Raw genomic sequence first — 11,208 nt, forward strand, 5'->3', positions numbered from 1 at the left:
GGGGGGGGGGGGGGGGGGGGGGGGGGGGGGGGGGGGGGGCGGGTGGACTCAGCCTGGGTGTCTTCCTGCCTGGCTGTGGCTGTGGTCTGGTGCTTGGCTGTGGGGGGCTGTGGGTGGGGGGGCTTTTGCTCGGGTGGCTCTGCACTGCTGGCCCGGGGGTATCAGGGCATGTTAGGCGTGTGCCCTCCCTTGCATGGGGTGCTCTCATTGTGGGTGTTGCTGTGGTGGACTGGTCGGTCCTTTTGTGGGGGTGGGGGTGCGCTGTCTGAAATCCGGTAAGATGGCGCCTGTGTACATGGCTTGCAATCCACCTCTGCTGATGGTGTTCGGATTATTTTTGTTTTTTGCATTTCACATCTGTGACATCAACTCTCTGCTGGTGTATGACAGACAACAACTTTTGAATCTTCGTTTTTCTGTCACTGAAGTCGTTTATTTTGAACAATATGAGCGTACCTCTGGACCCCCCTCCTCCCCCCCCTGCTGGCGGAGGTGCCAGCTTACCTTCGCTGCGCTCCTCACCTCCCTGCCCGGCGATATCGCTTCAGACGCCGGGGAAAACGTGCTGGTCAGCTGGTGAAGCTGAAAGCTCTGCGCGCTGCATCTTCCTCTCCTGTGTGCCTGGACCAGGTAACCAACGTGAGTTGTCGGCCGGTGCGCAGCTCGGACCGACCTGGAGGGGCTGTTATTGAAAACCTGCGGCCATTAGCGCGCGCTAACTCCACCGCTGCTGGCTCCACTTCGGACAATATCCGGATGTGTTTGATCAACGCAAGGTCTGTTACCAACAAAACTTTAATCCTCAGGGATTACTTTCAAGAGCACGATTTGGACTTTCTGTGCATCACAGAGACTTGGATGTCTCCAGGTGAGTCCAGCGCCTTGACGGAATTACTGCCACCAAACTGTTTGTGTTTTAACGCACCGCGGCCATCAGGTCGGCGTGGTGGTGGATTATTAACAATATTCAAATCAACTTTTGACTGTAAACAACTGCCCATCCCAGTTTCCTGTGCCAGCTTTGAGCTGAGCATCTTTGAACTCGGACATTCACCTCCGACGTTATTTGCACTCGTCTACTGCCCACCTCGATCTAAGGATTTCATAAATGAGTTTTCTGACTTCTTGGCTGAAATCACACCAAAATATGAGCATGTTTTCATTATCGGTGACTTTAATTTGCACGTGTGCTGTCCTGAGAGGTCCTTGGTTAAGGACTTTTTAGATTTATTGGACTCATTTAATTTAACTCAGCATGTAAACGGTTTCACCCAAGAGTGTGGACATACACTAGACCTTGTTTTAACTCATGATATGACTGTTAATAATCTTGTTATTGGTGATAACCCTGCTGCGCTCTTTTGTCCTGTGAACCCTTAAAAAGCCTCTTTGTTTTCCTGCAAACCTCTTGATTGGAAGGATCAGCTGGTCTCTCAACAAAATCGATCAACTTCTCCCGACAGGAGTCAGGGTAAGGAGGACCCTCTGAACTCTGAAGGACAAATTGGATTCATGATGACAACTAGATTCTACTGTTTGGTTGGTGAAATCTGGTTGTCTACAAATTCGTGTGGAGGTGTTGAAGCTTGACAGTGCTCGTACTGAATGTGGAGCTGTGACAGGGAATTGGAGCAGCTGTCATCAGGACTGTGTTCTCCCTGGCAGCACTCATGAATGGTGGAATAATCTGGATAAGCTGTGAGCTCGACTTTTGGAGTAAAGGATCAATTCAGCTGTTTTGGAGTTTCCATCAGAGAATATGTACCAGCGAGACTTTAAAGGCAGAAACAACAATTACGAGTTCTGCCTGACCCAAATTGTGGCCTTGATGCTGGACTTATCTCAACTCCTCCTGGAATGTTTTGAAAACAACAAAGATGCTTTGACTGTTTCCTCACCCCTCCCTTCCCCAAGGCCGAGGACATGTAACAGAACCTCAACTGAGCTGAAGATGAACGTCACCTCTTATCTGGACAATGGCTGAGGGGGGGCTCTGGACTATGCTATGACTTTCCCTTAAAAAATCAATGTTTTCACCGCCTATATGTACATGTATAATGTCTGTTTATGTTGCTTTGCTGTGGTAGTTTTTTTTTGATGCCTCAAATTGTGCCCTGTCTAGGACACGGTTTGAGAGATCTTTTTTTTTATACCGTCTCTCCTCATGTTTTCTTTCCTTTTCTTATCTAAGCAAAATATTATTCTAAATAAGAATAAGAAGACCGCACTAATTATTTTAGCCGCAGCTTCGTGCACTCTGCCCATCTTCGGACGACTGTATGTACATATTCGCGTTGTATCTCGTTGCAATGCCAATAAAGTTTATTCTGATTCTGATAATGTTTTTTCAGACCACATGCCAGTCCGGTTTGAGTTCACCCTCCCCCATCTAACTCCTAAGTCGTGCATTCCTGCATGTAGGACTCGGACCATTAACCACTTCACTGCCACACGTTTCACAGATGTTTATAACTCTGAAATGATAATTCAGGTCCCAGTGTTTCTCACCACCACTGAGGAGCTGACATCCCAGTTCAACTCTGTCTGCTTAAAGACTCTGGATCATGTTGTGCCTGTTAAAACCAAAAAATCAAAACTGAGAGCAAAACCTTGGCTGAGTGACGTCACCAAGGCCATTAGGCAGCAATGTAGGAGGGCGGAGCGAAAGTGGAGGAAAGACAGGCTGCAGATCTCTTTCCAAATACTTAAAGAGAGTTGGCACCGTTATCAGAAAGCAGTAAAAGCTGATAAATCAAATTTCTTCTCTGATATAATTACCTCAAACTCTCACAACCCACGTGTCCTCTTCTCCACCCTAAACTCTGTTCTCCACCTCACTGAACCATCACCTCTGGAAGCCTCGACTGAGCTGTGCGACAACTTCTTACATTTCTTTTTGGAAACAATTGCGACCACCAGGGCTCTCATTTCCCCTCCAACTTGTAGTGAGCTAGCTGTTAGCTTCACTACTAATTAATTATTCTTAAAGCTAGTTCAAGCACAAAGAATATTAATTGTTTAATTACAATGGATTCTTTCTTTTTCGAGTTAAATTTCTGCCATGTGACCAAGATAACTTGTGGAGTGGAGTGTATAATTAGTGACATGAGATGCCATTTTATCTTTGACCCATCAGAATAAATGTGGCCATTTATTTAACAGAATCAAAATTTAACATCAAACATGTACACATTGATTTGCTGATCTGTTTCTGATTAATAAACTTGGCACAATTTACTAAACAAGACAACAGAAGTTTACTGATTGAGACTGACTCATCTCTGAAGGCATCTAGCTTGATTTACTGGCGAATAGAAGTTTAAAGAGAAGGAGAATAGAAGTTGAAAGATTTAAAGAGGAGGTTTAGATGGATGAAAGTTATGTGTTGAATCAGAAAATGGCACCCTTCCTCCTAATCCAGCTCAGCCCTCCGGTACACTCAGGGCGTGCAACGACTTTGTTACCTTAGCAGAGGATACATCAACTCTGGAACAGAGGTCCATTGGCACGCTTCCTTTTCAGCGTCTCCGGTCAGAGTGGCTGAGAATCTTTAGAAGTAGTTCCATATGCTCCGATCAACAGAATAAGCTTCCTTCGAAGTTGAGAGCATTTACTGCTCGGGGTGAGTCCACAGCGAGGCACGCTGTGACTACGCTGGAATGGAGGGACCCTTGGCACATGGTCCAATCCATCAGCTGTTTAGTTCAGCTGTAAGACTCCATCAGACTGAGTCTCATCTTCGACTGAAAGTTCCAGGAAGACTGGAAAAGACTGAATAGTTCCAAGAAGTGTTGCCTTTTAAAGGGTACCCACTTCCTGTCACTTGGCACGTCCTGATTGGTTGAAACAACCAGCAGGGGTGTAGTTTTAGTGATGTCAGAAGGTTATTAGAAGTCAACAGACAGCAGAAATGTTTTAAGAATGGTTAGTACAAACAGAGAAATATTTTGAAGAAGTGAGAGAAAGCAGGTGCCAGCCAGTTCTTATTTACTGTCTGAGAGTTTTAAAAACAAGGCACTTCGTTCTCATAACTTGTCTCTGACTTTCGACTGACATCAGGTCCACTCCTCACACAGACAGAAGAGTGAATGCACTCTTACTTCGTAAATAGACATTTAACTTGTATGATTCATGAAGTCTAATGAGGTTTAAAAATCATTATTACTGTTTCACAGTTGATTTAAATGAGTGGTTCCCTTCAATATTAGAAATGGTATGAAATAAACACACTTTTGATTATCAAGATATTTTAAAATAGTTAATGATAATATAAAAAAGAAGAGTGTTCTTTCAATTGATTAATTCGGGATACAATTAAATAGCCTCTTGATGAGCTAATTTGTATTTCTGGATTCAAATCAATGAAATAACAGTTCCTGTCCCCTGAAGGTCCTCATAGACAGATTAATGTCGGAGGCCTAGTTCACTACAAACTCATGACCCATCCATCCCACCTCAATCTGTAGCTCCTTTTGACCATTTTGAACCCATCACTCTATCTTCTCTAGAGCAGGTCATGTGCAACTTGAAACCTTCTGGCTCCCCCTTTGATGTGGTCCCCCCTCGACTACTAAAGGAGGTTTTTCCCACTCTAGGTCCGTCCATTCTTGATATAGTAAACAGTAGTTTATCCACTGGCGTGGTGCCAAAATCCTTTAAACAAGCTGTTGTCCAGCCTCTCCTGAAAAAACCAAACCTTGACCCCTCAGTCATTTCCAACTACCGGCCTGTCTCCAAACTCCCATTTGTTTCTAAAGTACTGGAGAAAATAGTCGAGTCCCAGTTGAAGTGCTTCCTGGAGGATCACGCCATCTTAGAGCTTTTCCAATCTGGCTTTAAACCTCTCCACAGCACTGAAACTGCCCTGCTGAAGGTCTTTAACGACATCTTCAGATTCACAGATACCGGTGATTCTGTGCTTCTTGTCCTGTTGGACCTCACAGCCGCCTTTGACACCATCGACCATGAGATCCTCATTGCTAGGTTGGAGCAGTGGGTGGGCGTCACAGGATCAGCCTCAATTGGTTCAGATCTTACCTCAATAACAGATCATTTTGTGTCTCCATCAAGGATTTTAGTTCCGCAGAGGCAGAGTTTAAATGGGGGGTTCCGCAGGGGTCCATCCTGGGTCCCCTCCTATTCTCTTTATACCTGCTGCCGCTTGGTGATATTTTCCGGAAACACAACATGCCCTTCCACTTCTATGCCGATGACTGTCAAATTTACTTCCCCCTAAGACACAATGGTATATGCTCTATTCAACTGCTGTTCAACTGCCTGGCTGACATCAGGGACTGGATGGCTTTAAATTTCTTGAGTTTCAAAGAAAAGAAGTCTGAAGTCATGTTGTTCCCTCCCAACGACATGATCACAAACCACTGCATCAATCTCTCCGCTCTAACTCTGTCAGAAAAACAAAGAGTCACTAATCTGGGCATGATAATGGACCCTTCCCTGAACCTTAACAATCATGTAAACATGATTGTTAAATCATGCTTCTTCCAACTGAGGCGGCTGTCTAAACTGAAGCCCATATTGTTAAAAAATAACCTGGAGACAGTAATACATGCATTCATTACATCTAGGCTTGATTACTGCAATTCGCTCTTGTTTGGTATCAGTCAGACCTCCATTGCACGACTACAACTGGTCCAGAATGTAGCAGCCCGATTTTTAACCAGTACAGGCAAAAGAGAGCACATTCCACCAGTTTTGGCCTCATTGCACTGGTTACCGGTTCACTTTCGAATCCAGTTCAAAATACTCATGTATGTCTACAAATCACTGAACAGTGTCGCCCCCCATCTCTCTGATTTGCTACAACCATATGTCCCACCACGCTCCCTGAGGTCAGCGGACCAGTTGCTCCTCACAGTTGCAGGATCTCGTCTTAAGCGCAGAGGTGACAGGGCCTTCTCTGTAGCAGGACCAAGACTCTGGAACGAGTTACCTCTGTTTGTCAGACAGGCTCCCTCCCTATTGGTTTTCAAGTCCCATTTAAAAACTCACTACTATTCAGTAGCTTTCAACACCAGATGATCTGTGTTTTGAACCTGTACGTTCCACACTGGTTTGTCGTCAATATCTGCATTGTTTTTATGTCTACATTCTGATTTACCTCATTTTGTATTTTGCTTTGTGTGTTACCTGATTTTTTGTCTGTACAGCACTTTGGTTGGCTTTGTAGCTGTTTTCAGTGTTTAATAAATAAAGTGGTATGGTATGTCTGCGGCTGTTCAGGCACTCCTGGCTGATTGTCGCTGCTGGAGTTTGGTGGCTTCTTTGGTTTGGGGGCTGGGTGTTGAGCTGGGGATCGGATTCGGCGTCTGGATGGTCTGGGGGGGGGGGGGGGGGGGGGGGGGGGGGGGGGGGGGGCTTGGGTTGCTGGCCTGGGTTCTTGTCGATCCTTGAGGCTATGTGCTGGTCCGTGGCCTGGGTCCCTGGTGATGTGGCTGCCTCCTGCTCCTAGATGGATGCACTCGAGCCTCCCTCCCCTGGTGGATCTCGGAGAATGGGGGTGCCTGTTGGGGTCAGTGGGGGAGTTGGCCCCCTGGGAGGGCATTGCCACCTTAGTTGTTCCTCCCTATCCCGACGTCTTCCTCCACTCACTCCATCACATCACCACTCAAGCAGGGCCTCTGGGTTCAGGTGCACTACTGAGCTGCGGGGAGGATCCTCCGTCTCTGTGGTTCGTGGAGACCTGGGCCCCAATTTTATCAAACAACCTAGATACTCTCATATAACATTCTCACGACACATGCATATATATGGTCTGGAGTGGGCACACGGTGGCATATAGGGGGTGGGATGTGTAATTATTCTCACCTCCGGGACCTGTGCCCACTCTCATATGTAGCATGTAGACATTTAGGGTTCTGGGCAAGGGTTGGGGGGGGGGGGGGCACGGGCACTGCCTGCACTCTGGGGTGGGGGTGTGCCAGTCGCCGCCTCATCCCCCCATTTTAAACACACTATGTAACAACATGTGTCAACATCTTATTTGAGTGGGGGGAGGGAGGAGTTGGGTCTTCCAGTTTTCCTTAAACCCTCATTCTCCATCTGACATTTGGGGTCCGGGCGAGGGGGGTAGGCTGCCTGGTTGGGGTCTGGGCTGTGGGTGGGTATTGGGCCTTTGGGGGTGATTGGGGTGGGGCTGGTGCTCCGGTTCTCCATGGATTGTTTGGATCCTTTGATCGGGGTTCCTGGTTCCAATGGCCAGTCCTTTGGCTGAGGTGGCTGCCGGGTTCTGGCGGGAGGTCGGCTGTGGTTGTGTGTGTGTGGTCGTTGGTAGTGCGTGGCGGTGGTCGGGGGTGTGGCTTCACTTCGACGGAGTGCTGGCTGGTCGGTCTGATGTGACATTCACGGTTCGGGGTGCTGTGTGTGTGTGTGTGTGGGGGTGGGGGGGTGGGGGGTGCATGGGTGGCATGCTGGGGCTTCTCCGGGCCTGTGGTGTGGGGCTTTAGGGATACATTGGTGCACTGGGCCGGCCTTCCTCAGCTGCTGCTCCCTGCTGCTCTGGCCCCCGGCCTGGGGATGACTTGCAGTCACTGTTGGGCAGGTAGGGCGCATGGACGGCCCAACAGAGGCTCTGTCGGGCTGTCTCTGTGTGCCTGTTGGTCTCAGGTTGGGTTTTGGTGCCCCCCCTCTCTTGGACCAGTTTTGGCCCCCCATTTGGTGGGTCGTGCTCCCCTCCGGTGGTGGGCCCCCCTGCCGCCAGTGCATTGGTGGCTCTCAGCAGCTGGGGCTGGGTGGTGGGGTGTGTGCGGGCCCACCCTGGTGGCTGCCTGCGGGGGCCTGGGTGCCCTGGCTCTGTTGGGCCTCTGTTGGGGGGTGGTATGACCTCGGGACTTGGGGCTTGGTGTCCATGGCCGGATTCACTCTGGAGGAGTGGGTTGCTGGCGGGGCCTGTTGACTCGTTGCTACAGCCTCCTGGGGGTTTCTGCATTGTGGTTGCTGGGGATCGCCCAGGGCTTCCCTTTGCTTCTCTCTCTGGGGGGTGCGGGTGTCCCTGTTGGGGGACTACTGGAGTTCCGGGCTTGGGGAGCCGCTGTGTGTCTGTGGTTCCGGTCTTCCCTGTGTTATCTTCGTGTCCTGTGGGGACGGGTTTATGGGTCCCCACACCCACTATTGAACATTTTTATTAGAAACCTTATAATGATAAGCATGCTCACACAGGTGTTTAGATTCAGGTGTTTATCAGATACACACTCAGTTGGGTTGTGGTGGCCATCAAATATATATTGTATTACCATGTACTGTATAAAATACTTTCTAATGATGTTATGAGTATCATTATATAAGTTGTTTGTTGTTGTGGTTTCTTGGTTTTGTCTGTTTTTTTTTTTCTCTTTCCACAGGTCTCGAGGCAGACTTCAATGATGTTGATGTGTGTTCTCTTTATCCCTCTCTCTCTCTCCTCTATTCCTATCTCCTTCTTTACATTTTAACTCTTCTCACTTTTCTGCTTTATCTTCTTTGTTTTCCATCCCCGTGTCCATTACATTTGGAACAAACCCAAAGCATATTCTAATAAAATTTAATTTATTTATCAAGTGGAGCATTAAGGCCAGCCATAATGCTCTGCTTGTGAAAGTAAATCTGTTGGGCATCACTTTGACACTCAGACAATAATTCTAAGTGTAACAATGCCGGACAGGACAAGGGGAAAGGAAAAAAAAAAAAAAAAGAAACTGACTATGTTTATATCCTGATGCATGCTCAATAATCCAGATAGAAAAATCTAAAAAAGTTAAATCTGGTCCTCTGGACATTAAAAAAACTGACTATGACTATGTTTATCTTTGTCTGAACAGATGTGGACGCGTGTCTGGACAACAATGGGGGATGCCAGCAAGTATGCGTCAACACAATGGGAAGTTATGAGTGCCAGTGTACAGAGGGTTTTTTTCTCAGTGACAACCAGCACACCTGCATCCATCGCTCTGATGGTAAGACTGGGATGATTAAATCATTTAGCTTTCAAAGACTGTACTGTTACAAATAATCCAGCCACCACAATTTTCAGATGGGTGTGGCAATGAGATTAAATATTTTTTTCACAATACCCAAATTTAATATTCATACAAAATAATTAATTAGTAAGGTTCTTCTACAACAACATAAAACAGCAGAATAGCTTTTCATAGCAACAACAGCAAATGTATGTAACTGAAATAACAACAATGGAAAAAAGGAAAAGACTGACTTAGCAGTTGTTATAGTCTTGTACAACAATAGCAATAATTAGTGAATGTGTTTGTGTAACTGAGAATGGGATACTATAAATGAGGTGCAATTGCTTTTAACTTCAAATTTTGCACATCATTTGCACTGTCATCTGCTTTGCCTCTGCATCACAAACTGTTAGGGATATGTGAGCACAAACACTAAATATGACGCTTCACCACAAACACAGCAGGCGGGTAAAGTGTGGGTGACCTGTCCAAAATCACCACAAGTCAGTGCTATTACACTATGATCTATAACTCATGATTTTAAAATCCTCCATTTTTCACTATTTTAATGCTTAATTTAACACCATAATCTAATTAGAATCAAAGTCAGAATCAGAATAAGCTTTATTATCATTGCACCGAGATACAATGAGAACATGTACATGCAGTCGTGCGGAAGATGGACGGAGTGCACAAAGCTGCTATTATAATTAAGCGCGGCCTTTCTTATCCTTTTTCAGAATAATAATCTTAGATAGGAAAAGGGGGAGAAACATGAGGGTAGATAGTGGTATTACAAAAAAAGATCTTTCACATCTTGTCTATCAGGACACGATTTGAGACATCAAAAAACTCTACCAGCAGCACAATTTAAACATAATTACACATGCATTTGATGTTGCGATAGATGAAGCTTTTGTCCTTGGTTACCCATGACCCAGGAGAAATTTGATAGTCGGCCCGTCTCCAAGGCCGTCGGGGAGTCAGATTCAGATAAGCTTTGATTGTTGATTTTCTTCAGGCAAACGGAGTCCCAGAAGCCGCAGGTGGCCTGCGATTCTCATAAATCGCCTCCACCTTACGGTTTAGCTCGTAAATCAGCTGATTTTGAGAACTGCACGGATCTAACCTTCACACTGACTCGGAAGCTTTGTAATGGCCGAAACGGCTGCAGATGTCTTCTTCAATAGTCAATAAAACAGAGCCCCACCGATGCCAAAAAGCAGAGTCTCTGCTATCATAAATCCAAATATATAAACGTCTTCAACATCCTCCTGAGACAGGACTGAGAGGAACATCAGCTGCCACACTCCCCACGGGTCCATGACGTGCCGCACAGCGTGCGTCTCAGCTGGACACGCAGGCTCTCCGGGACCTTGTTGTTTTGTTGAAAAAATTTTGTCGATAGCATTGAATGTCCAAGATACCAGATCTATAATCTTAATTTACGTTTGGGAGATGTGTACCAGAAACTTCAGACATACAGAGAACGAAGCAGGGTTTGAAAAAAAAAACGGGATAGGAAAGACGAGCAGCCACATCAAGCGAGAGAGAGAGAGAAAAATAAAATGCAGTGGTGAACTGCGATTTGACCCTTGTTCCATTTTTTGAATAAGACCCACCCTACTAATATAAATTCTCTAATATAATTCAACTGATGAGGGACTTCTAATCAGTCTAACTTCAGAGCAAAAAGACAGAAATGAAGATGTAGTCTAGTCAGAAGTTGATAAGTGACAACTTGAGATATCAGACTTAAAAGCTATGGCTCATTTTCTTGCAAAACATTTTTTTAACTGCATCATCCCATTATGTATGTATGTGTGTGTATATATATATATATATATATATATATATATATATATATATATATATATATATATATATATCCATCCATCCATCCATTATCTTTACCCGCTTATTCCATTTTGGGTCACGGGGGTCGCTGGTGCCCATGTCCAGCAATCACTGTGCGAGGGGCGGGGTACACCCTGGACGGGTCGCAAGTCCATCACAGGGCCACATAGAGACAAACAAGACAAACAAACATTTACTCTCTCACTCACACCTAGGGACAATTTAGAGTTACCAATCAGCCTAACATGCATGTTTTTGTTCTGTGGGAGGAAACCGGAGCACCCGGAGAAAACCCACGCATGCACGGAGAGAACATGCAAACTCCACCCAGAAAGGCCCCTGGACCGGGGATTGAACCAATGACCTGCTCGCTGAGAGGCAGCAGCTCTACCAGTTG

The 11,208-nt window shown here is 46.0% G+C and overlaps 1 protein-coding gene across 1 annotated transcript in view; it reads left to right on the forward strand.

The window, feature by feature from the left end:
• scube1 (signal peptide, CUB domain, EGF-like 1) overlaps positions 1-11,208 on the forward strand; it is a 491,162-nt gene that overhangs the window by 103,630 nt on the left and 376,324 nt on the right. The window contains exon 4 of the mRNA XM_037695765.1: positions 8,814-8,948. Coding sequence (XP_037551693.1) covers positions 8,814-8,948 — 135 coding nt within the window. The remainder of the gene's footprint in view (positions 1-8,813; positions 8,949-11,208) is intronic.

Source organism: Nematolebias whitei, chromosome 22 (genome assembly GCF_014905685.2).
Source record: "Nematolebias whitei isolate Nwh7 chromosome 22, NemWhi1, whole genome shotgun sequence".
In the NCBI taxonomy this organism is placed as follows: Eukaryota; Metazoa; Chordata; class Actinopteri; order Cyprinodontiformes; family Rivulidae; genus Nematolebias; species Nematolebias whitei.